Source organism: Lissotriton vulgaris, chromosome 1_1 (assembly GCF_964263255.1).
Source record: "Lissotriton vulgaris chromosome 1_1, aLisVul1.2, whole genome shotgun sequence".
Classification (NCBI taxonomy): domain Eukaryota; kingdom Metazoa; phylum Chordata; class Amphibia; order Caudata; family Salamandridae; genus Lissotriton; species Lissotriton vulgaris.
In genome coordinates, this window is record NC_141685.1 from 1096685333 (window position 1) to 1096712963 (window position 27631).

General features: G+C 47.3%; 1 protein-coding gene across 3 annotated transcripts; it reads right to left on the minus strand.

Moving 5' to 3' along the window:
* Positions 1–515: 515 nt before the first annotated feature.
* Positions 516–27402, minus strand: TOB2 (transducer of ERBB2, 2). 3 transcript variants are annotated; one of them, XM_086963514.1, is made up of 2 exons: positions 27174–27402; positions 516–6624 (listed from the first exon to the last, which is right to left on the minus strand). In XM_086963514.1, the coding sequence occupies exon 2, from the start codon at positions 6564–6566 to the stop codon at positions 5631–5633; it is 936 nt and encodes a 311-aa protein (XP_086819640.1). In that variant the 5' UTR covers positions 6567–6624; positions 27174–27402; the 3' UTR covers positions 516–5630. The 3 variants fall into 3 exon arrangements, with proteins under 3 accessions (XP_086819640.1, XP_086819643.1, XP_086819641.1); XM_086963517.1 differs by lacking the exon at positions 27174–27402 and adding an exon at positions 13862–13929; XM_086963515.1 differs by lacking the exon at positions 27174–27402 and adding an exon at positions 13815–13903.
* Between the last annotated feature and the right edge of the window lie 229 nt (positions 27403–27631).

Genomic DNA, 27631 nt, shown 5'->3' on the forward strand with positions numbered 1-27631 from the left:
CGAATTAATTTGTTGATTTAGTGCATTTTTGATATGTAAACTAGTACCTTGTGAATTGAGATGCAAGTACTCCATAAGAGGGGCGATTATACACCAATCAGCTAATTGTATGAGGAGAGATGGTTATACTCCTGGGAGGCAAAGTCCTTACCTATTTACATAGCAGAATTTATACTAAATTCGTCACACAGTTGCTCTAGCAAGCCAAACCTAAAAAGACCAAAACCAACCTCATAGCAGATGGTAAGCAACCTGAAGGGAGAATGCAGTTTCACCTTCCTAACGCCAAGCCAGAGGTAAAATTTGAGATATTTTGGCTGAGGTTAGAGCTCTTGTAAGTACTTAAAACAATAGCTACTGTATAGGGCGAATAAACTAATGGGATCTCGAAGACTATTACCAGAACGGGTGGACTCAGCAAAAAGGAAGACAAGATAGCAGAGACAGTTTTGGAAAACTGACAAATTGCCAAAGGAAAATAAAATATAAATAATAAGGACAAACAAAGGCACAGCTTACATCATGCTTTTTTTAATACAAACTTAAAAAAATCTGCGACAATAGAAACTGTACAACTTGAATCAATCTTTAAACTTAACCAAAACACTCCCATTCCCCCATCAAAATATTGCACAATGTTTCAAATAAAAATAAAACTAAAACCTAAACTAGCTTTGTTTTCATTTCCTTTTCATCTCTGGTAAAGAAACTAATTTCCTTTCCCAACATAGCCCGCCCTTCGCAAAAAAAGATAGAAAAAAACCTAGGATACAGTCTTTAGAAAAACATTCATAATTCCAATGTTTTAACTATCAAATTTCCTTAGCTGTACAAGATTACACATTGTGTTGATTGAACTGAGAGACCAGAAGGAAGGAGGGGTGGGCACAGGGGAAACAGGGAATTTTCTTACTTAGCTTAAACTAAATTTTTTCAAGTTTATTTTATTGAAAAAATATTTTTTTTAGCTTTTCACTTTTTCTTATGAAAAATCTGGAAAGAAATTACAATGTACGTTAGAAATATATATACACATAATATATACCTCTTACATTTTTACCAATGTATCAAATAATTCATACAAACTGAAAGGAAGAAAGGAACAAGGAAAGGGCAGGACAGGCTGAGGAAACAGGTTGGACTTGGAGGGCGAAGGGGAAGCAAAATAAAAACTTAAGAACAAGGCAGTAGTTAGTGCCGATTTTTTGTTTTAAAAAAAAAGTAAAAATCAAGCAGGTGTCTTTATAGCTACTTGAAGAATCTCACTTCAATATATTACTTTTAACACCCTTGTGAAGTGCATTCTTGTAGTTTCATATAAAAAGGACTTTTTTAATATTTTTGGTGGCTATGTTTTTTTTTTCCAACTTGCTGATCACCTAATGTGCTAGTTCAATTCAATACTTCTTCAATCCCCCCACTCTTTGTGGCGGGTCGTCACAATGCTGATTAACCAGAAAGAAAACCTTTACACTTAAAGAGAACTGAAAAGTTGGAATGATGGGAGGAGTCTTGCGTTCCATCTCAGCGAACATTTAAATAACTGAATTCATTTCTCTAAATACTTTGACAGAATTTGCTTGCTTGGGGATATTCGAAAGTAACCGTACAGGTTGACCAGAAAAAACATTGGGCTGCAGGGCTTGAGCACAGAACATGTAGAATTTAACCTTTCCCATGAGTCTAACAGCCCCCGGCTGCCAGACGTCACGGTGGGTGTGTGCGCCGGAGGGCGGGGGCTGTCCGATCGGTGCACCATCAAATTCTGCCGCATCACAGCGGAATGTGCACCACGGATATTGAAAATTATCCAATACTGAAGCTCTGGTTACTCAAGGATCAGGCCAACTGCCACATAACTGGGCGTGGTTAGACTTTTCTTATATGCCACAAATCAAAAGTTGATCATATACAAATAGCTTCTTCACAGCAGTCTGCATCCCCTCCATAAGAATCAGGAAAACCTCAAAGCATTTTCAATCAGGATACCCTGGTCCTCAACCACAGGGCTCCCAGTTACAGAATAAATGTCAGGGAGTGCCTTGCAGCAGTCAACACTTGGGGCTACATAAATATTTTAGACTGCTTTTGGTTTTACCTCAGCCGAGCACCCCAGATGTACAATCATTACAAAATAGTTTTAAAAAAAACGAGTTTTCAAGAAGGCTGAAGGATTGGACACATGCACAGGCCTCCTTGGACACACATCGGTTGAGGGTGAACATGCAGGTTGCATAACTTTATGGACGCACACCAGAAGGGTGTATACTCTTTCTGTACGTTTATAACCAATTAGTTAAAATTATTTCTGTTTGCTCTGCAATAGTGACGACCTATTATCAGGTAGTTGCATGAAAGAACGTCAGCACAAAGCTTTAACCAAACTAGGTCATTGATTCCCCCTCCCAAAAAAATCTTGTGACACAAGCTGAGCTAAGCTGCCTTTCAAAAGCTTTGAGAATAGAGACTAGCTAACTCCAAGGTGGGTGTTTCTACGTTAGGCTTGGATGAGTTAAAGACAGGAATTGTATTGATAAATTTCCAAACTTGTGGAATTCTGTAGACCCAACCCCCATACCCACTTCTAGGAGCACTCAAACCTATAGCCAGCTAAAAATTAGAGTGCGCAGCAGTAGCATTTCAGTGGAATACGTATTTTGAACCTGCACAGGGCTTTACGGCTGGCAGAGTAGTTTCAAGGAGCAATATGGGTAAATTCTTCCCATTCTGTTGTTACGTTAGCACCAATTACGCTAGTTCATAGCTGGCAGAGTGTGTAGATGTAATAGCTATAGTCTGAGTCAGCAGAGCAGTGGCTCATGGTATGCAAGTCTTCCAGGCTCGCAATGAAACGAAATTTCAGAGTTAAAGAGGTTTCAAAAGCCCTGCTACGCAACAGAGCCACCAAGATCATGTAGGTTTCCGCTTCACACAACAGCATTCCTGAGGTTAGAGATTTTCAAGCCTCAAACAGTACAAATATCCCTTAGAACGCACCAGTCTAGACAGCAGTTATCTGTCAAGAGTATCATTAAGCAACATTTTGCCAGGAACTGGTATTGAGATGAGACTGCAGAGCCATCAAATGTGACATAAGCGAACACCCTTAGAGGTAACCATCATTTGTTTGTGTATCGTTTATATCCTTCTATAGGCCTACAAATCTATGCCCTACCTTTCATCAATGTGCAGTGTAATGTCACATTTCGCCTCACAGAAATACAAGTCAAAACTAGGCGTTTCAAAATGCACAGGCCACTGCAGCCAAAAGAGGGTGCCAAATACAAAACACGCACTATGGCTGTGACCTTCAATTAGCTTTTGTGCACAGTTTAAACATTGATCTCCCTCACTTCTGCACCCCTTCAGGGAGAGCTTAAGGCATCACTCAAGGGAGCCCAAGTAAGCAAGTCCAACAAGTGGAGATCGCTGGCAAGGGCAACTTTGCCAACAATGGCATCCAGGCTTCAAACCTTAAAACGTTTGTGCACCTATCTCACTGAAAGCCAGTGCGGAGGAAGAAGATAGATACTTAGGGGTGGGAGGGTGGCGAGGAAGGCTCGAGGTAAGAATGGGTCCATGGCTCGTTTAGGGCCTTTATCAGAACCAAGTAAACAAAAAAGTGCTTTTGTGGCAGGAATGAACATTGGCTGGCATTAGAGATGGCATATGTGGCACAGGTGTTTTAAGAAGGGGTGGGTGGGCACAATACTGTCATTTGGAAAGCGCCACATTCCATTCACTTCTTAGCCCTGCCAACATGCCACCCACCCCCTTCTTAATGGGAGAGCCCCACAGGAAACAGTACCATGGACCCTAGCCCGAGGCACGTAATGAGATTCAAAGTGCTGCATGCCCACCCCACCCCAAACAGTGAGACAGATAAGACAACACACACCGAGTACCTGGGGAGGAAGGATAAGGACAGTTAACAATACTGGGGACAGAATAAAAACACCTAACCCTGCATTAATTTGCACGCAATTCCACCAAGCTCTCTTAAATGTTACTATTTTAGACCATCCCAAACCCTCGCAGCCCCTTTCAACAAAAATGTAGGGCATTTACCGGGCCTGAAACGTGTTGTGATAGATAAGAGTAAAATGGAGCAGAGAGACCAAATAAGGCACCTGTGCAGTCTCAGTGTACCCAAGGCACCCAACTCCGCAGGGTCAATTTGCTTGCCAGAACTCTGTTCATTAATGTGCTCAAAGATTAACTTATTATTTTGCCATAAATATCATTTTGGCTTTCATCGCCCTCATTAAGCAGCTTGGCTCATCTTCACCAATACCTACACGAATCAGCTCAAAGCACACTAGCAAACAGCTTCGGAACGGGGACAAAACACGTAACCAGTCAGAGACTACATTGGCAATGCAGTCTCAAATTTCGCCCCACACCCATTATTCAAGCTTATACACTGAACCATGGAAAATAGGTTGAACATGAATTTCCTTATTTTGGAAACCGCATGGCCAAAGCATTCTGCACTACAACCAAAAAATACGGGATTATACCAAGCTGTTTAGAACAGAAAATACTGGTGGTTATGTGCCAATAACAATTTCACTACCCCAGAAGGCAGGAGGACTGAGGCGGGGAATTGACTGTATAGAGGAGAACTGCTCCTAGACATCAATAAATGCCTCCAAGAAAATAAATTGGTGTGGCAAACGACATCTAAGACCACTTCAAGGAACCTTTGGTGGCAAAATTATTTTAGCAAGTCAATGAGAGAGGTAATCAGAAAATAATTTTGGTATATCCCCAATAAAATAAATGGATAATTTTGTGAGCATGGTGGAGGTGAACTCTGGATATTCAAATAGAATAAAATATCAAAGAAGTTTGCATTTTGTTGTGCGCTTTAGGGTGCAATTGTCAGAAGTAATCCACCTGTGCAAAAACACATGAAAATAGAAACCAAGACCTTTCTAAGCAGCTGGAATGGCGACAATGACTTGTACTATTTCCCCAATCTGATTCCAAGAAGTCAAAAGTTGGGGTGGTGGTGGATCAGGGGTCACAAGAGGCAGCTCAGATAGGGAAATAGCGATATCTGTTCCAGGCCTTTCCCAGGTACACCAGTACACGCACGTTGTCCTAAACGCTTACATTTTTCTACACCCAATTTTCATTGTGGCCAACTACGGAAAACCTTTCCACATGCCTGCTGGGTCCAGTGGGGGTGGGGGGCAGATGGAACAAGGCAGTCACATAGTCCAGACGGGCACACTGGGCTTTCAGATTCCAGAAGCAGTTTAATTCTGGCTCACCGCCATGACAGACGGCCACCCAAGTCATAACAATGGGCTATGCCCCAGAGGTACAAAAAAAATATATATTTGTGTGTATAAAGGCAACACTAGTTTCAGTCTTCCCGTTCGGATCGCCGGGGAAGTGGCAGAAAAAAAAAAATACACAAACACTCGCCACCTGTTTTTCTTCTTTGCTCTGTTTAAATATTCTACTTAAAGATTCGCTTCACAGGTGATCTACAGCAAAGTAGAGTAAAAAAAATAATCTGGTTTGTAATAATTTTATCTTCCAGTAGCTATATTTATAGATTTGTTTTTCCTCTTCTTTTAATGTATCTTCACAAAAAAGGTATAAAAAGGATTTGTTTCTTAGTTAGCCAAAACCACAGGCTGGAAGGGCTGGCCAGGATACTGCATGGAGTTTAGGTTGAAATTAAGCCCTTCGACAAACTGGGACTTTTCCATGAATAGGGCGCCGCCAGTACCGCCAGCATTTCCTCCTGCCAGGACCTGTGCCATGTCGAAAGTGCTGCCAAAGGCGCCCTGCCCCGCCTCACCATCATAGAATAGGCCACCTGCCCCATTGTAGACAAACTCCTTGGCATTGGGTGACAGTTGGGACTGTGGTGGCGGGTTGGTGTTGCTGACGAAGTTCAGAGAGTGCATGGACAGAGAAAGGCCCTTGTGCTTGGGCAGGCTGCCAGTGGGGGAGCGGGCCACCCGCTGCCCACCCTTCTTCATCTTGGTGGAGCCAAACTTGGTGGCGGCAAAAGTGGCAGTGGTAAAAGTGATAGGTTGGGCTGAGCGAGGGATGAAAGTGGGGCTAGGTGACTGGCCAAAGGAGGGAGATGGCGAGTTGGACAAGGAGTTGTCCTGGCTGGTAATGGGGATGAAGGCCTGTGCCTCTGGGTTGAAGCTGCTTTTGATTTCCTTGTCCAGCTCCAGGCTGTTATCAAGCTCATCCAGGTACAGTACCTTCACGGCCCCCTTCTCACCAATCTGGTAGGACACTTCGAAGGGGTCGATCCACACGCTGAGCTCCTCTGGCACGTTAGCTCGCACGTCGTCAATGTCCAATCCGCTTCGGCGTGCTGCCTGCTCTACTACCGGGTCGACAGTCTCCCCAATATGCACACAACGGTAGCCAGAGCCTTTCAGGGGCTTCTCAGGGTACCAATGGCCGTCGTACTTTGTCTTCAGCAACCTTTCCAACTCCTCACCAAACAGGTCAGCGCGCCGGCGCGGCAGCTTGTTGTACAGGTACGAAATGATGAAGTTTAGAGCAACTTTTATCTCTAGATGCATACTCTCCTTCACAGCAACGAATCAGGGCAGTGTATAAAATATTTGGTTCCAAATAATCCTGCAATAAGAGAAAGAAAAAAAAATAGACAGCTTAGTGTTAACGCATCAAACTTTCGAACCCAAGCCCCCCCCTCCCAACCGCAGGGAGAACCAGACACATGTTATTAGTTTACAAGTACCCAAAACCATTCACAGTCTTGCTCTGTAAAACCTAAAGATAGCTAAACACGTTGGGGAACTTCACTGTTTACACTTAATTAAGTCCTCGCAAAGCAACCATTGCAATTTACAAAGCATCAGAGATAGTAGATTAGGTTCCTCCTGGAACATTATGGTCCAGCATAACCGGGAGACAGCAACCTCTGTAATACAGATGCTATCACAAATTAAGATATCAAAGTACAGCAGGTGCTTTCCTCCTAAACCATTAGGTCCAAGCCCTTTCTCCGCTAAGCCAGCTTGTAATGCTCTAATGGTCTACCTAGTGTCTCAGTAGATAGAGCAGAGTATGCCTGGGTCCGTGTGCCCCACCCTTTGCAATCTCAAAACCAGCAGCCTCTGCCTATAAAGGGTAGGTATCTATGGGGCCTACATTTAGCACCCTGCTTTAGTACAGTTATCTGTATTATTGTTTTCATATAACAGGTCTGTGGCGGGAGCAATTGGCCTCTTCGAACACCAGGGCCCTGAGACCAGCCCACAGACTGATCACAGCCTACGCATTACCTCTGGCTTCGCTATTTATAAATGCCTTGTTCATCCATCTAAATATAACACTCCCTGCACCCTCGCCATCTCGGGTTATGTTACAGTTCATGTCATTTTCTTCATCAGTTTTTATGTCCTGGTTACTTCGAGCCAACTCCCCCTGCACCAGTTTAGAGCACATAATGGGGCCAGCTTCAGCAGCCTATACCCCTCCTGCATCGAACAATCGGATTGAAACGCGAGAGATTAACAATTTGTCTCAGAGGCGCTGGCCAGTGCAGCTTGGTATCAATGTAAAACGGCTGGAACAGTTGGCCAGATACTCAAGACAGCCATGATTTAATACTGCTGTACAGCTTGTAAAAGTGCCTCCTGTGCTGCTCAAGTTCACCATGACTGTGCTGAACGTGGGGCGCACACTTTACACCCTTGGCCAGACAAAATGAATCTCAAAATAATCAAGCCAAGTAGCCCACAAGGTCATTGGCAAGCCCAATAGGTCTGGCTAGGCAAGTCGGTATGATGGTTATTTTTTTTTGCAAGCATGTGCCAACAGATTAACCCCTTCCACACTCATGACGAGCTGGGCTCGTCATGGTGTAGCCTCCTCGTACACTGATGACGAGCCCAGCTCGTCATAAAACAATGAAATATAGCAATTCCCAGCACAGGAGGGGAATTGCCTTAGCAGCCATGGGGTTAAGAGATAAAACATGCCACAATCTAAAATGTATGCGCTTGCAAAGGTAGCAATTAATTTCCATTTAAATTATTGGCTTTTTTTGTTTAATGCCAGTGCTTTTCCATCAGACAGATGAACATGCAACAGGAGTATAACGCCCTTTTTAGTTTCAATGCACATCACATAAAAATGTGCTTATTAGCAAAACGAAAGGGTTCTATTTGATTTAAATTACTGTAAGCTAAAGATACTTCAAACACATTAGACTATTAAAAAAAACAAAGGATAGAAAGAGAAAGGGCATTTTTCAAGTAAAGGGGTAACCCAACAGCGCTGAGTGCTTATTGTAATGTGGATGTGTGTCTGACCACCAGAAGCAAAAAGTGCATGAAAGCCAAAACAGTCCAATAGATGAATAAGGCTGAACTTACAGTCCCCAAGTAAGTACATATGCATTATTTATTTCATTGGGAAAGTAGCTAAATGTGTCCCTAGGTTAGACCGAATGACGATGCTTTGAAACGACTGAGGTGGGCTTTGGGTACAGAGCACAGTTAGGGCCTTCAGGAGCCAAAGGTAACAATGCTAGGTTCCTCCCAGAGCATGGACATTTATAAATGGCCTCTCATCTACGCTTGACTGAGGCCTGCAGTTTGGCCCTACAGTCGAAATGGCTCTTACATGCGTAGGCAGTTTAACTTCCTGCCAAAGTGCTCCATGGTCTTCCTTCAGAACATGTACCTTTCACCTGCTTTTTCTTAAACCTGTGCAATTTAGCGTCCTTTGAACTTTGTGGTGACTGTAGCGTACATTTAACATGCCTGTGAAAGACTTTACCCTGAGCTGTTGACATTTCAGACAAATGAGCGAAAAGGATCTGGTGAACTCCTGTTTACACACGGACTTCTGGACGGAATCCTACCACTCGTCAAGACTTTCCAGAATTGACAATGTACTCCAGGTAGGTACGGCGTGCCACCGAAGATTCTCAAGTCTTTCAAACAGAATGGCAGTGGAAGTAGACAATGGCCTGCCAAGCCACCAACCGTCATCCGTTTTTGCAGATTGCAACAGAAGTGAAAGCGCAATATCTGGTAACCAGCACTTTGGTCACTCCTGGTCTGCATGTGTCACCGAATCGGAGGACTGTTCTCACGTCAAGGACATTAGGCTGCGCAGGTCTAAGGTGGCAACAAACTTAAGAAGATTCAATGCACAGGGGATTGTTTACCCAAATGCCATCTGGTCACATTTTTGAACAACCGGTTTCTCCATAGAAATTCAGCACGACTTTGGGGAGACAAACATGCAGCCAGTCAGCTCTTCCAGTGGAGTACCTTAAGAGGTCACAATGGAAGAGTTCAGAAACCGGGCCTGAATGGTCCACTGAGATATAAAATAAATTATAAATATTAAAAACTAGATAGTGTGATGCATAATTAACAAATGAAATCCACTTAGTACAATTAGTCAATGCAGAGTGAATCACACTTTTGTAATGACCCCATGACCAAAGTGCATTTCGGATAACACCATTCCTCAGGGGGAAAAATACGCTGAAAATCAAATCTTCAGTGGCCTCCTGGCGGAACAGAAAAAACAGACAATGTCTTAAATTACAATCCACGCTCCATTTTATACAAATGAAATGACATCACTTTTCGCAGGCATATTCAACTAGCCAAACACCGAGACGTGTGGAAAGAAAAAAAGTATATGAACAGAAGTGCCCTGCACGTGGTGCCATGAGTTCAACACAGCTGCAGCCATGACGTGTGTAACAGTCTAAATTCTTGTAACCATGCACGTTATGTAAGTGTATTAACCCGTGCGACGGTGTGTGGCGCACAAATGCGCCGCATGAAGTACATGAAGAAGAATCATGGTGATATTTTGACCAGGCATGCTGCCCGCGCCACCCTTGCATGCACTAATTTACTAGTTGTTTACTCAGTCATTAAATGTCGCATACCTTGTGACTACGAGAACTGACGTAAGCCTAAGCAGGAGGCTTCCAGGTCTATCGGACTGCTCCGGTCCCCCTATCATGAAAATGACTTAAAATGATCCTCCGCAATGCGATAAACTCATAAAATTATAGCAGTAAAGTGACCGGGTATCTTACCTCAGTCATGTGTTGCAAGTGAGCAATTGAGAGTCTATCTGGCACAATCTGGATGGATAACAAAAGTGACAAAAACAAGAATGTACTACCGCCGCTGGCCCGAAAACCGGAAGTTTGGGAGCGTGAAGCCGGTCGTGGGGCGGTACTGCCGCCTTCTGCGTGAAGCCCGCGCCCACGGAGTGCCTGGCAGAGAGCAGCAGTGGTGACGCGGGGCTCCCATGAGTGAGGGAAGCCCCGTGTGTGCCAGGTGATGCGGCGGAGAAGACACCAGGGGAGTCCTGAGCATGACTGAGCCTGTAGCCCGGTGAGTGGGGCTTAGTTGTAGGGGGGGGGGGGCGCTCTTGATTGCAGGAAGCTGATTTAGCTGTACCATGGCGGGGGGGGGGGGGGGGTTGTTTGTGTGTGCGAGAGGGAGAGTTTGCAAGAGGCTGACTTGCCTTAGAAGTGGGACAGGAGATTTGCATGGCGCGTGGCTGTACGTGCGCGTACACCTGCTGAAATCGTTGAGGGCTCTGCGCGCGTGCCCATCCCCTGTCCCACTCCCAGAGCAAGTCGCTAACAATAGAGCTTGCTGGAGACGGCAGCGCTTCACGCTGCTTACGCCAGCTCGACCTAAAAAAAACTCCCAGAAATGTTTGTTGACCACTGACGTTAACCCCTTGCATGTTGCCGCGATTCTGCTCCTGTGCGGGAAAATCGCGAGTGGGCGGGTTTATGACGGCCCCCAGCCGTCATCAGCACACGAGCGCCGTAGTGCATGACGGATGTGGGCCATCATCAGCATGCAAGGGGTTAAAGGAACTGCTACTTGCATTCTGTATTGTAGCTTTGCACAAAAAAATTATCCAAGCACAGGACTCAAAAGTTCTACCTGAAATGCAGCTCGCATTTAAAAAAGTTACCCAAAAGCAACATTGTTTATTTACACATCTCCCTGAAATGATACTTGGTGGCATAATCGCTGTCATTTCACTAATTCAGTTATGTGAAATTGCCAAAATGATGTAATTACACTAGGATAATTAAAGTTTCGCCCAGACCGGTCCGTGCGAGAGCCACCAGTCATTTCAAATTGCCCTGCAGGTCTGGGAGGTCGGGTCTCAAGCTCCATTAACCATGCTGTTAAACAATCTCAAAACCAAAAACCATGGTGATGGGCTCCCAGAATAATGATCATCAAAGCAGTTTTAATGGCTGAGCGCAAACCTCTCTAAATGGCTTCTGTCCAGAAATATCACACGGCAATAAAGTAGATGTGTGAGAAATGGACTATCAACGCCGACTTTAGAGATGAGAACTTCACACACCGAGCAGGTGTCTGGTGAAAGGCCTCATGTTCAAGTCTACACACCAACGGCATCCTTTCAGTCGATGGTTACTAGAAACCAATCAAGACTAAATGTAAATGGCAAGCCATGAATGTATATTCAGGCTTCAGCCAACAGATTAGCTCCTTCTGTTTTAGGAGGAGACTCGCACACAAACATAGGTAAACTTGAGTCACTTGTAGTAAAATCGAACACGTGTGGCCAGAGCCAGTCCTGGTAAAGCATAGACTGCAGGCAGCAATTGCTGAGTGGGTCTGGCCCCTACTTGCACATGCATTTCCATCCTCTGGCAAACTAAAAAGGTTATTCGGAGCCTTCTGGTAGGGGGAGGGGGGGGAGAAATAAGGCCTCGTGGATTTTTGCAGTCATTCGTGGACTAAACTGGCATGAAACCTTTTCCGGATATCTTAAATCCCAATACATTATGTAAGTAATTAACTGCCATATTGTAAACCTTATTCCTTAGTCCTGGTGTGTGCATATACCAATAATAAAGGCAAAGACACTTGAGGGAATATTTGGGAGTCCGGTACACAAGCCGAGCGGGTTAAACGGACAATAACTTCCATTGTATAGCATATGTTACAGCGTGCTCGGGCAGGTTGTTCCTCGCTTCACAGTGCTTTGCTAAATAAAAGGACATTTAGCTGGACAGGTACTTGTTTCAATTTAAGGGGTTATACTAAAAAAGGTTTCAACAGGCAAGCCACGTGGGCAAATAACCTAATGTTAAAGTGTTGTGCACCCGCTAATTTAACTTCTGAAACAGGACGGATAAAGGAGCTGCATCAGATCTCCCGAGCGGCAGGATCCCCCCTGTACCCGGGAAGGTTAGCGCTTCCCACGCAGGCAATGTTTTAAGAAGCCCTGGAGGAGCCTCGAAGAGGAAGAGGAGGGGGCGGGGGGCGGCAGACCTCGAGGCTCATATCCCTCTATGGAGAGAGGGTCAGTGAAGTGCAAAGGTTCCTCATGAATACTTGCCGTGCATAAAAATAGACAAATCCATCTGCTAGAGGGTGGAGACCGTATCAGCCAATAAGCATAGGGGGAGGTTGCCAGGTGACCGACATTTTTTTTTTATCTCGGCGATTCAAGGTGATTTTACCAAGGATCCCAATCCCGTGGGCACAGAAGGGGGCTGTGGAACAATAGGGACGGGTATATTAATCCGAAACCCATTAAGGGGGCAGCGTCGAGAAGCGAAAGGTATCACCGGAGATTGTGAAACATCGGCACCCATCATTTTACGAAGGCCAATTCGCACTCCCTGCCAAAAATATTGACGAGTAAATATGCAGAGTTCTAATACAAAAATGACACCGGTTTCTCAACACTTGCAATTCGGGACCGAGGGTGCAATGCGCGCATTAACAAAATGACGAGAAGCAGAGATTAGAACTCAGAACAGACACTCACCGGCGGTCCGAGCCCCACACAGACTCATTCCGTGAATAGGCTTAACTGGCAGCACCCATGCGGCGACGGGCCTTTGAAGTCCAACCCGGATACAAGCGGACATTGCAAACTTGACGGAACTGGCAAGATCTGTGTAGGCCTGTCAAAACAGAATGTAGTGCCAATCGTCGTTCGCATGTTCACACTCTGTCCAGGTCATAACGTTGCATTCCACCTCTGTAAAGAACTATGGATAACGCCAAGCTTACACCCCATCGACAGCGCTTACTACTAGCCAGAGGAAAGACAACGCAAAAAGTAACCTGGATTGTCGAATCTGAAATCAAACAAGCATTCAGGCACTTCGATTAAATGAACCCAAGTCTCCAAGCACTCAAATGTGACACTTTGGCTGCCGCATCCCAACCCTCTAACTGTGCGAAACCTTACATTGCACGTCACGGTGTTTGCCATATGTCACCAGGGTCTCCTCGGAAAATAGAGATTTACTTTGAGACGCGTCCTTTCTGTTGCGGTGAGTGTACACGCGTACTTTGAGGATTTCATCGAATACTACATTCAACCCCAAATGAATGCGATTTTATGCAAGCCGCTCCGACGGAATGGCACCCAAATCTGTATCTACGAGATTCCAGGCTATTTATAATCAGGTGCCTGGTTTTAAACGGACTGGGGTGTAACAACATTTATTTTCCGTGTTTTGGTGCGCACATAACATGCCACACAGCCATCTTCTGAAAATACAAAACACGTAGCACATTTTTGGAGCAGAGAATTTACCACATCATGCCAGCCAGGGGGCACTTCGGAAGATCAGAGGAGACCTCTAGCCTGGACAAGACGCCCCCGCCCACCTTTGCGAAGGCCAGGTTTATACAATCCGTTGCAGAGTATTCCAATAAAACGTTGGTTTCTGCGAGGCACCCTTCTTGCCGTCAGGGAGTGCCCTTACCTACTTTAGACGGGGGGCGATGGATCGCACTTATTACCTTCACAATCTTCATTTTAAAACGAGTAGAAAGACACCGTGCATTACCGAGGGTGGAGTTCACGAAGCCGCTCCGGCTGTACACATAATGGCTCCTCGGCAAACTCGGCTCAAGGATTATCGCCCGCCCCTCCTAAAGCCGCTTTCTGCGCGTCGAGAGCATGCAGGGAAATGTAGTCCTGGCAGCCCACCGCACCCGCCCGCCTGCTGACCCACTTTCCCCTGGACTTCTTCTACCGGCATGCTTAGGGAGAAGAGGTGGTAAATTCCCAGTGAACGCTGCACACGTCACACATCCACCCTCCTCCTCCTCTAGGGCTATTGCTCAACCTGAAAGGGGGAGTCAGAATTAGGCCTTCACGTCCCTTGCTCGCACGACCCTGTAGCGGATTTGATCCCGTCTGCACCTGGAGTCGATCCAAAGAACCTTTTTTTTAAAAAAAAAAACAATACGGGGGGGGGTTTAAAAGCTATGTATTGGAATCTTTCAAGTCTCTACCCCATGATAAGAAAAGGCACAACAGCCACCCCCGGTTCCGGGCGGATCCCTTTAACTGACGAAAAGAGGGGGCGCAAATCTCTCCGACACCCTATCCGGGGCGCGTTCTGGATTATGGGCCGTGCACAGCCAGGCGACAGCTGGCTCCACAATAAGGACATTATCCGCCCCTTGTAGAGGCCCTCCACCCAGTAGCGTGAACCCTGGGCGTCGCCCGCACCCCCTTCCAGGACAGATACTACTCACCCGGCCAGACATCACAGACTACCGACCGCTTGTAGCTCGGGCGCGCTCATTTGCACCTCTGAAAAAAAAACACGGCTAACAAGAGACACGCATCCCCGGAGCTCTGACACAGCCGCGCCGCCCCCACAGCCCTACGACCTAGTACACCCCTTCTGCGACCTTCACGGTCCGTGGCCTGGTGCTTCGCCAAACCCAAAGGGGGAACAAGCCACTTACGCAAGCTCTGAACACAGCCAAGCGCAGCGTCAGCCACAGATAAGGCGGTCCAGTGGTGGCCATCTGACCCTAACAAAACCACCCCATATTACCCATACCCAACCAAGCCATCCCCCAACTAAGCTCTGCCAACTCTCCATATTCTACAAAACCAACCTCGCATCCGCCTCGAAAAAAAAAATGACTGACGACCCCTTCCAGCCAAATGTAATACTCATCCACACCCCCTCTCGACAGACCCAAACCAGCCTACCCACCCCCTCCTCCATCAAAACCAACCTCAAACTATTCCATTCCCCCACGCTCCGACCATAGGAAAGTCTCCACGCTCCAATAAAACAACCCCTCCCTAACTCCAACACACAGGCTAATCTCGGCCAAAACCCTCCCATAACACAGCCAACTCACTTCTCCCTAAACATAACTTTGCCTGCCCCCCTCCCCCCCCCAAACTCAAACCTCGCCCCAAAACAGGAGTATAAGAAAATCAACTCAGGTCAACGTCCCCTTGTCCCATCCCACAAAAAATGAACTGCGACCCCCCCCCCCCCCCCAGTAGTTGAATAGAGGTAATGATCCGCCCCAAGAGCCGGTGCATTACACCATTTTTCCTTGCGAGTGGAGGGACGCCAAGTCCACTGCTCAAGGACAACGCCGAGTCCAAAGGCTTGGAGGCGTTTGCTTGGCAGTACCTTTAACAAGGGCCTCACAAACACTTACACCAGAAGAGTACACTTGGGTCACGAGAGAGGGAGGGTCAGGGGTTTATTGCCCACAAGGGAGAGGAGAAGGACTTTATCCACCTCCGGGGGCAGAGGAATGGGGATACGCCTACCTTACACAGAGCGATGGGTCGCGAACAAAAACATTAATACATTTAAACCAGTGACCAAAAAAAGTCACCCGAACCTCAACACTAAAAACCGTACCGGCATCAAGTTTTTTTTGTATTTATTTTTTAGAAAACGTACAAGTAACATACATTTTAGCTACATGTGGTACTAAGAAGCACACCCTGAAAAAATACAAAATATACTGGCGCGTAGTTTATTACAGGCAGCGCGCAAACAGCACCTGGGAGCCAGTGAAAAGATTGAATCAATGAACCGTACGGGAATCACCAAAAGACAAAATGCGTCACAGTGGGTTGCTGCCGAAAACTACAGTAAAACACGCTGCACACAGTAAAGGACCAGAAAGCAAAACTGCCCGAATGACCCCGGGTTATAGAACATGCCTGAGCAGGTAACCACACTGCATTAAGAAACACCAGCATATGGTACAGAACTTGGCCAGCTCACAATAGGCAAAACGAACCGTGGCATATGGTGCAGTCTGCTATCCAAAATAATTAAGTCCACCACCTTCGAGACATAATCACAAGCTTACATAAGCGACCACTACAACAACCAAAACTAGATTACGAATCACAAGGCATATGGTAAAGGACTAGGCCTGCATCCACGACGACTCAATACAGTCAAACGCTCTTAAAAAAACAACAACAAAAAACAGGTGGCAACTAAAAGTACCACGCAGTAAAGGGGTCAACAAGCGAAATTACATAACCGTCCCAGATAGTACGGATCTGGACCAGCTATCAACCAAAGCTGTTTAACAAACCGCTCCATATGGTACCAGATTAGGCCGACATACATAGTAATTTATCAATATGAATAATTTCTTAACTAAAAGGAGACAACCATGAGACGTTGACACCTAAAATACCAAATCAAGAATGACAATGTAACAAAGCAACGGTCTGCATACCAAAATTACAAAAACAATAGAGGTCCATGCTAATAGACACTCCAAAATGCAAACAACTGCAAAACAATACAGGATGGTTTTCCTCACACAATTAACATACAAAACTCAATCCTATACTAAGATATAGAGCAGTTGCACATGCCACCCAAAACCCATAAAACATATGTATAGGTAGAACACAACAGTCCACTGTTTCCCACCAGACCTACGATACTACGCAACTGTACCCAGAGAACACGCCAACTTATAAACGGGTAAAAGCACTATAACACTAAAGAAAAATCCATAAGGATGGAGCAGGCACATCAAATTACACACACCATCATAGAAATGGTACAGGATCAGCACAAGAATACTACAAATCAGCCCATCACGCATAGGAAACGCAAATACCCTGAAATACATACTCCTACCCTGCATATATTGTACCCCAACCAGCTATACAACTGACCCCAGTACATGGGGAGGGGTTGACAACTACAGGAACAACCCTGGCATATGGTATTAAGAGGCTAGGGTTAGCACCTCCATGTGAAAACTGGTACATGTTAGGGCCGACACAGAAAGATATGTGAAAACAAAACATACCACACAACCGAGAGCACCTCAGAACATATCCATACTGGTTTGGCAGGGGCAAAATTGTATAAAAACAACATTTATCATACGTAGAGCAGTCTAGTCCGCAAGAATACAAACAAGCAAAATGAACGCTACAACTCAATATGGTACAGAACCACAGAGACACACACGCAGAATTCACGGGACGGATGGAAACATAACAAAATACACAAATAACAGAGAAAAAAAGTTGTACAAACCAACTCATGGTTGCAGAGAACGGTGGGTACAAGAGGAGTTATGTATGCGGTACAGCAAGATGAAGGGACATCTTGATCAACTGAGGCGTCCCATCTGCACCTTAATACTGAAACCGTGTACACACACACACACACTGCATCCATTACCCTGAAAGTATATATGTCAAAGATAAATGAAGCACACATGAGCCATTTACAGAGACAGGAGACCACGCAACTAACCTTTAAAAAATTTTTTTTTACACAAACTAAAACATTTGTTTCCGCCCAAGTTAAATGTCGCTCGCTTATCCTAAAAAATAAATATATGTTGGAGCGTATTTAGGCAAACAATGTCCAACTATCACAGTGCTGTTCGAAGGTCATCTGCAATTGATAACTACACCTGGAAAGTTACCACATATTTGCCTCAATGCCGTCTCCAAAGCCATATGGCAAGCTGCGTCCAGATACTCGAGGGGAGTAGCAGACCAAGTAACATCCCTTGTGTATTTTTTAACGACACTCCATATAAGACGGGCCGTCTTAAAACAGGGTCATAAGTTGACAACTCTAATTTAGGTATCTGGACCACAGGCGGATAGCTTAACACCAATACACTTCCTACCACTGTTAATGTGCCCTAAAACCCACCTGCAAATAACATGTAGGTATTTGTGTAAGCCCGAGGAAGAAAAATTGAGGCCTGCATAGGCACGGAACAGATAAGGGACAAAATGGGAGCCAGAGAAAAGTGAGAAACCTGAACACAGGAGAGCTGTAGTGGAGCCGGGGTTATTTACACAGGAACAAAGAAAAAGCCACATATGGACGACGACTCTAACTAACCTTTTTTTTCAAAACTGGGCAAAGGATGAGTAAGGCATAGGCGAGCAATATTACAGAGCGTGGATTCAGCAAGGGGCGAAAGAAATACAACGGAGTCCATACCTGAGTGAAATACAAGGGAGACAGACGTACACAGTAAGAACAGCTGCTGACTAGGTAGCGAAGAGAAAATAGTGCTAAGCTGTGGGACTCGAGAAAGCAACAGGTGCTGCTAGGAACAGGGTGCAATAAAAGAAAAGGTGTAGCGAAAGCAGCATAGGAGAAGACACCAATTAGATAGAGCAGATGTAAAGCTGGGGCCCAGAAAGTAGCCTCGTCGGTGGGTGCGAATAGTGCTAAGCTGTGGGACTTGAGAAAGCTGCTAGTCAAAAGTAAAAGGTGCTGCTAGGAACAGGGTGCAATAAAAGAAAAGGTGTAACGAGAGCAGCATAGGAGAAAGCACCAATTAGATCGAGCAGATGTAAAGCTGGGTCCCAGAAAGTAGCCTTGTCGGTGGGTGCGCCTGCCAACTGGCCCCCATGACAGACACGTTCGGCCAATAAACCCGGTTTTATTTCTTCAAACCAACTGCGCTTTGAACGCGGCTAAAAATGACAAGATTTATCTTCTTTGGTACCAGTGATCCCAATTTAAGCAAGCTTCAATACTGGAAAGGAGAGACCTGTTTCTTTTAAGGGGGGATTGGAGAGGTATATAACCCAAAAAGCCGAACACTAGTTGCAATGAAGAAATATAGGCTCAGATTCTCGCCACTAGTGACCTATTTCCTAAAGCTGGTTGTTGAAAAGGAATGATTATATTAACGTTAAAACAAGTACAGGGAGCAATAGCTGAAATGCAGGGAATATATCTGCTCCAATGCCGGTGGTAAGGGATATTTGTCACATACGGACTCCAGTACTTACCTTACAATGAAGGAGGAATATCTGCTATAACACCAGCTGGAACGGTAAAGATTTCAAATACTAAAAGGGTCACCCCCCCCCCTCTCACACAAAAAGAGACAGGACCAGGAATTACAACAAAAAATAGTAAGGCTGGACAAGGCTTTTGAAAATTGTCTGGCTCCTGTCTGGGTCCAAGACTCAATGGGACACCAGGACCCCCATCACATGAGTCATTTCCAATGCTAGGACACTGATAAAATTCTCAGGCGTGTCATGCCTCACATTTACTATTTTCATGATAAATATTGTCTCAGGCAGCCTATGTGGGGGGGGGGGGGGGGTCACACTGAGTCAGTCCTTAAAGGGGAGCAGCAAAGTATGCTTCTATACTAGCAGCCATGGTTGGGGACTTTATCCACTTTGGCAATAATGGGGAGAAGCTGTACCAGGACAGTTTATGAACTGCAACAGACACACAAGGGGGCTCTCAGCAGGTTGGTAGAGTTGGTCTATTGGCTGAAAACAACAACAGCACCTGGGGGTGTCCTACTGAGGCACAGGGTCAAGACTGATTTGCATATGACTGGGTCCAAACTGGGGTGGCGTAGTGGGCAAAAAAAAACAATCGATTTAACCGAGGTCTCTTGACTGGGGGAAAATGTTTGAATCATTCAGCATTCGGTCCAACATTTGTTGCAGTTACACTGACCACCGCATGAAAAGTTTGTGGAGGGGATGTTCTAATAATCCTTTTGGCTATGGCAGTCACAAAGCAGATCTGTCAGCTACCACAAACAATAAAAGGGTTCCTCAGCTCAGACAGCCATTTAAGAGGTATGGGGTAAAGAAGTCATCTACCAGTTCCATCAGCCCGAGGTACACTATAGGCTACTGCAAAACATCTGCTTTTGTAGCGGCAGCCAGTACAAGTCTATCGGCTTATACACCAGCAGCAAGGGGTGGGTGACTAACGGCTCCAGCAGCTGGGGCGGGAGTTTAAGTCTTATGAAGGAGCATAGTCAGTCTACTGCAGGGGTCTTCAAACTGGGTGGACTCAAGTGATCGAGGTGCCAGGCTCTGGCCAAAAGAAGCATTATGCTGATAACAGTCCTTTGTTTTAAGCAGCAAAAAAATGAGCAGCAGTAAGCCTTTCTACAATATGGCCATCGGTAATAACTTGTCATTTATATCCTAGCTGGGGAAGAGTCAAAAGGGAAGTGACTCCAAATATTCTTAAACCCCACCCCCATTTTGAATAGTCAAGATGCGGATACATTTACACGTTAGTAAGGACTGCCCGACCAAAATAGTATGTTTGCCAATCAAGTATTTGGTTGCATTTTTAAAAAGGAACAGAATTTAACTACAGTGTTCAAATAGGTTTTGGGGTTAAATAAGTTTAGAAATATCAAACAATTGTTATGTTATGGCTCGGCTACTCCGAAGAGTGTCCCGGCGCTTTCTAACCCACAACAGACTGCAGAGGTCAAGCACAAAGGAGAAAGAGCGAGCAAATTACTGACCAAAGAGCCACGTCTTCAGACCCTTTCTGAAGGCCAGCAGATTAGATGTACTGTGGAGCGGCAAAGGAAGGGCATTACAGGGGTGGGGCTCCAAGCGTTTAAAGGAACACTCCCCCCACCCTTGCTTTCCTAACAGCAGGGACAACAGCAAGAAAGAGATTCCTATCTTAAGGCTCTAGCCGGTTTATAGAAGGCCAGCCGTTTCTGGATATATTCAGCTCCCACAGCATGAAATGCCTTATGCGCCAGCGTAAGTGCTTTAAAAACAATCCGCTTCCGAATAGGCAGCCAGTGTAAAGAATGTAAAAGGTCCGAAGCTCTCGCTCGGCGATGTAGGCCAAAAATGGCACGTGCCGCCGAGTTCTGGACCACCTATAGTCTTTGGAGAAGGTATTCGGGCAGACCCAAATATAAAAGACGTTCGTATAGTCCAGCCTCGAACCAATAAGGGCCTGGACCGTGATCTTCCTATACGCCAGCGGGAGCAGGGGAAGGAACTTGCGGAGCATCTTAAGGAGGCCAAAACAGGTGCCGGCCAGTCCTAGGATCTGGGACTTTAGCTTCAAGCCATTGTCAATCTTGACCCCTAAGTTCTTGGCAATCAAAGAAGATGACGCGGGAGGGAACATATTCACCGGCCACCACTCCTGCCAGCTCGGGTCAGACTGACACCCGAAGAAGAGCACCTCAGATTTATCTGGGTTACACTTGAGGCTGTTTCGCTGAAACCATACGAAAACAGCCCCAAGACACCTGCTCTCTCCGTCAAACTCCACCCCCTTCCCACAAGGGAAAAGGAGCTGGGTGTCATCAGCGTATGACACGATCTGAGCCCCAAAAGACTCAGCCAGCACCGCCAGAGGGGTCATAAAGATATTAAAGAGTCGGGCTCAGCACCGAGCCCTGCGGGACTCCGACCTCCAAAGGCGGTACAATTGCCAATTTAATAGAATTAGGAAACATTCTGAAGGGGGCCCGTTTAATTTTATTTTTTCAAAAGGGGGGCGTGGCTTTAAAAAGTTTAAAGACCACTGGTCTGCCACAGGGAGAGTCTACTGAGTATGGTCCATCATGTCCAGCACCCCAGGGATGGTCCGTGGCTCTGGCAGCCATGGGTTCTATCATCTCCAAGAGCCAGCAGTGCCATAGTGTCTCCCCAAGTATCATGCTTAGGAGCATATATGGATTGGGAAAGGCTGAAGGATGTTGCCTCAAAAAAACAAACTATCAGGCATTCCTAAAAGTGCAATGGTCCAAGCTGTTGGGATGGAAGCACACTTAAAATCATGGAATTGCGAAATAAGCCCAAGTATTTGCTACGGGCATAAACTTATCCTTTGATTTTAAATGTTTTTAAATTACCTTGCAAGTTAAATTAAGGGGGTGTTAAAGATCATCCACGCCCGATCAAGTTATCTTAAACTTGAGAACTATATTTATCATTACAATCCAGGAAGGGACTAAAAGCCAGAGGCTGTGCACAAGCAAAGGTCAAATATGTTGCTTATTTGTCGCTTTATCTACAGTTCATCTGAGACTCATGGGAAAAATATAACCTCTTTCCTGTATTTGATATCATTACCCAATCCGGAATGCTTTATTTAAAGGGCAATTAGGGCTGAACCCATTGTATTTTTTTGACTGCAAGTCAGTTTCCGATCAAGGATGGAAAGTGCAGCCATAGCCTTAGGGCGCGTTGTTTGTCGGTTCATATGTTTTGATTGTTTATACTTTTTTGTCCCACGACCAAAGTTTCAATAGCAGCAGCCAAGGGAAAGTCAATCGCCGTATATACCAATAGCGGCCGATATACTGAATGGGGTGGGGGGTGGGGGGGGGGGGCGGGCGGGGGGAGTCTATTGCCTTGTACTGCCAGCTGGTTGGAGGCATTATGGTTTGGAAGTTGTGGAAAATGTCTATTGGATCCAGTAGAGAGTATCAGATGCCCCAGAACTAGGGTATGGGACGTAGCCCATTGAGTGGGCGGGGTCCATTAACCAAAGAAGCGTGGCACAGTGTGTCACGAAGACAAATTAGCTCCGACACTGCCAGCTGTGAGTGGATGCGGTCTATAAGCTACAGCAGCACAGGGGCTGTCTCTTGGCTAAGGCAGTCAATCTGGTGGGGGTATTCTCTCTGCTCCAGTAGCCATGGAGGCGTGGATACTATTAGTTCAAGCAGTGTAGATTGGGTTGATTACTGAAGCCATTTGGAGGAGGGGGGGCAGGGGGGGCGCTACCTGCTCCAACACCTGCAGATTGGAGGCGCGGGGGTCTATGAACTCCAATACCAGCAGCTAGAAGAAAGCTGCACCCAACGGCTCAAACACCAGTGGCAGCTGTCAGCACAGACACTGGCGGCCCCCATCAACACAAGCTACAGCAGCCATGGGGGGCACCCATTAGCTAAGACACCCGTGGCAACTATCTACTCAAGGCGTGTAGGGAGAGTCCATCGGCTCAAGGTGCTGGCACCCATCGGCTCAAGGTGCAGGGGCGTCCATCGCCTTAGGGCACTGGGGGGGGCACCCGCTCATCACCTCAAGTTGCCGGTGGGGGGCCCAACCCATCGTCTCAACGTTCTGGAGAGAGGGGGCACCCGCCCATTGTCTCAATGTTCTGTGGGGGGGGCACCCACCTATCTGCTCCAGCAGGGGGGGATGGGGGACCGGCACCCACCCATCAGCTCCAGGCAGGGGGTGGGCCCGGCACCCACCCATCAGCCCCAGGCAGGGTGGGGGCGGCACCCACCCATCAGCCCCAGGCAGGGGTGGGGGACCGGCACCCACCCATCAGCTCCAGGCAGGGGGGTGAGGGACCGGCACCCACCCATCAGCTCCAGGCAGGGGGGGTGGGGGACCGGCACCCACCCATCAGCTCCAGGCAGGGGGGGGGGGGTGGGGGACCGGCACCCACCCATCAGCTCCAGGCAGGGGGCGTGGGGGACCGGCACCCACCCATCAGCTCCAGGCAGGGGGGGTGGGGGACCGGCACCCACCCATCAGCTCCAGGCAGGGGGGGTGGGGAGACCGGCACCTACCCATCAGCTCCAGGCAAGGGGGGGTGGGGAGACCGGCACCCACCCATCAGCTCCAGGCAAGGGGGCAGGCAAGGGCGGGGGGGCCCGGCACCCACCCACCAGCTCCAGGCAGGGGGGGCGGGGGGACCGGCACCCACCAGCTCCAGGCAAGGGGGAGGGACCGGCACCCACCCATCAGCTCCAGGCAAGGGGGAGGGACCGGCACCCACCCATCAGCTCCAGGCAAGGGGGAGGGACCGGCACCCACCCATCAGCTCCAGGCAAGGGGGAGGGACCGGCACCCACCCATCAGCTCCAGGCAAGGGGGAGGGACCGGCACCCACCCATCAGCTCCGGGCAAGGGGGGGGGGGGGAGGGTCGGCACCCACTCATCAGCTACGGGGGGGTAACATGACGCCCGGCACCCACCTATTAGCTCCAGGCAGGGGGACCAGTATCCACCCATCGGCTTCAGGCGCCGGAGGGGTGACCAGCACCCACCCATCGGCTTAAGGTGCCGGAGGGGGGACCGGCACCCACCTAACGGCTCCGGGTCGGGACCCACCCATCAGCTTAAGGCGTCGGAGTGCACCCATTAAGAGGGGGGACCAGCACCCACCCATCGGCTTAAGGTGCCGGAGGGGGGACCAGCACCCACCAAACGGCTCCGGGTGGGGGGTTGGCACCCACCCATCAGCTCAAGGCGTCGGAGGTGTATACCCATCAGCTGACACACAGGCGGCCAGATGGAGCCATCGGCACCGACATCAGCAGCTGGGTCGTCCCTCAGATTGCATACCTGTGGCTAAGCAATGGCAGGATATCTGCTCAATCAGGGTTCCTAGAAAGCGCAACTACTCACCAGTTAGGGTCTCAACGCGGGATGTGCAGTTCAGTTAAAAGCCAAGTCTTGGGTCCTTCCTGTAATGAGGCAGTGATTGCCAAAGATGTAGAGACAGGGAGTTCCAGGTCTCCGCAATGAGGTAGGAGAAGGATCTTCCTCCAGCAGTTCTCTTGTTGATTTGTGGGATGGTGGCCAGGGCCAGTTGGTCTGAGCAGAGATGTCTGGTGGGAATGTAGAAGGAGAGGCAGTGGTTGAGGTCAGCAGGTTTGGCGTGTACGAGGATCTTAGAAATATTTTTTTTAATCAGGAGCCAGTGGAGGTCTCTCGGGTGACCGGTGATGTGGCTGTTCAGGATGAGTCTGGAGGAGGCATTTTGGATGTTCTGCGGTTTCTGTTTTTGGGTGCTGCCAGCTTAGAGTGCGTTGCCGTAGTAGTATGCTGCTGGCGAGCAAATGGGTGACCATTTTCCTGGACTTGGCGGGAATCCACTTGACGATCTTACAAATCAGACAAGAGCATGTGCGAGCAGGACGACAAGACTGCGTTGATTTAGCGGCCCATAGAGAGCGAGGAGTCCAGGATGATGGTGAGGTTGCGTGCGTGGGACGTAAGTGGTGTTGGGTTGTTCCAAGGGCTGCGGGCCACCAGGAGTTGTTCCATACCGAGGGGTGAAGCCCAGGACGAGGACTTCGGTCTTGTTTTGAGTTGAGCTTGAGGCAGCGGTCTTTCATCCAGGTGGCGACAGCCTTCATCCCATTGTGGAAGTTGCTCTTGGCAGCTGTGGGCTTGTCTGTTAGTGAGATAATCAGTTGGCAGCAAGGTAGTAGTAGCTGCTTTGAACCTCTTCCCTCGACACCTGAGACCAAACTACTTTGTCTGATGCCAGATGGAGCTACCTGGTTTAGCTATAAGGGAGATGGACCGTGGATTCCCTCCTTGGTCATCACCTACCCAGTCGATCTTTAGACAGACTTCCTCTCGTCTCTACTGTTGTCTCTTCCCTTATTCTCACCTCACCTACCCCCACTTCTTTTCTCTCTGCTTCCTCTCCTCATGTATTGATGGTTTAATGTAATGTGTAATTGTTTATCTTTTTCTGTTATACTGTGAAACCACATTGTTGCACTTCCTTTCGTCCCTCCTGTTAGTCTCCCACCGCATCCTGCCTCTATTTTTTATGTCTCTCCTTCTCCCCTCTCTCAATGTATGGAGACTGAACTTTTTTTGTCTGATGCCCGATGGAGCTACCTGGTTTAGCTATAGGTGAGATGGGCCGTGGACTCCCTCCTTGGTCTTCACCTACCTAGTCGGACTTCTTTTCGCCTCTCCTTATTGTCTCTTCCCTTATCCTCCTCTCACCTCCCCTACCCACTCCACTACTTTTCTCTCTCCTTTCCTAATTGTATTGCCTATTTTTGGGGATTTATTGTGTAATTGTTGAACTTTTTCTGCTACATTGTTGATTCTCATGTAAAGCACGCTGATACCTCCGGGTCTAGCCAGCGCTATATAAAACTCTTTAAATAAATAAACAAACACCGGAGGGGAGGGGGTGAATTCAAGCTTCAAAACTATCGGATAAGGGAAGGTATACGCTTATGCTTATATAAACTACAAAGAAAGTAGGATGTCTGCTCCATAACAGAAATGAAGTGAAAATATCAGTTCTAACGTCAATCTACTCTTGATTCGGGTTTATCTGCTGTGATAGATGCCACTCAGCAAGGGGAGTGTAAGATCCTGGCCTACTTACTGGACAGGTGTATAATCTCTTCCAATACTAGCAATTTGTCTGAAATTTGTAACGACCAAAATGCACAGTGCTGGCAGAAGTTTTGAAGGAGTGATTTAATCGGCCTGTCATATGTTTTCGGGGCCATGCGAAATAGATAAGAGTTGATGCCTGGTGGAAAGGTACATCGTAGGTGGACTATTTGGACATTGCTATTGTCAATAGTGAGCTTTATCACAACTCGTTTTTTTGGGTGGGGCAAGTTATCCAGGAGAAAAAGAAAAAAAAAGGCACACTTTATCGTTATGATCGATTGGAAGGGGGGGGGGTCATTAAATGCACCTGTTTTCAAGAGAGCCATGAAGTAAACCGGCAGCCAAGATCGCACGCACAAATCCAACATAAATTATAGAAAGATGAAAACAAAAAACGGCCTTATTTATGCGCGGAGCAAAAAATGAATATTTAAAACTCCGTTCTTAGGCCAGGCAACACTGTCCCATGACAAAAAGACTAAACTCGGAGACGGGCCCACTGGTACGGCCCGTCCCTTTAATAGCCAAACTCGCCTATCAATTTTTGGGCGGGGGGGGGGGGGACGACTAATTACGTCAGGGTCATTTCAAGTCCCCCTCCTATATTTCGGAAGGAGGATACTACATTTTACCCCACCCATCCCCCTTATTAGTTTTCCGGTTACTAAACGTAAAAACAATCACGGTATCCCACAGAGGTAAATAACACACGCAACAACGTATAATAGCCTCCATACAAACAGGATGGCGTAGTGTATACGTCACGATGCCCTCCAGCACCGACGACATGTTCGATCCGACCGACCGACTGACCGCCGGCAACCCCACCCCCTCCGTCCCTCAGCGACGTAGTTAAATGAAATAAAGAGCAGACGACGTCCCCCCATTTATAAAAAAAAAAAAAAGAAACATCCTCCCCACATACTCGAGAGAATACTTACTCGGTGGGCTCCGGGAGAAGATCTTGTTGCAGAGTGTTGTTTTTTTTTTTTTGCTGCGGCTGGCGGAGGAGTTTCCTTTTTCTGTTGCTTTATTTTTGTAGTCTGGTTTGGGGGGATTATAATGTTTCGGCCCCTTGCCGCCTCGAAACCTCCGCAGGGGAGCTGGAGCCTTCCTCTCCCTGGCCCAAAGTGAGCAAAGTCAATGAAAAAGTTTCACCCCGTAGCAACCTTCCCCTCCCCCGGCGGAAGGACACGGCGCTCCACCCTCTACCGTCAGCAACCAGGGGCGGCCGCTATCTTTGACGCCATCACAAGGACAGCGACTGGGCGGGGCTACGGCCGGCACTACTTTCTTCCCCAGGCCGCTACGATTCAGTGGGTTGGTAGAAACGGTGTAAAATGACGAAAACGGTGGCCCTGATGGATTGGGTAGACTCCTCCTTCGCCTTGGGTGTTAC

Excerpts from the sequence above, each read along its gene's own strand:
- TOB2 (XM_086963514.1), bottom strand. The coding sequence starts at position 6,566 with ATGCATCTAGAGATAAAAGTTGCTCTAAACTTCATCATTTCGTACCTG.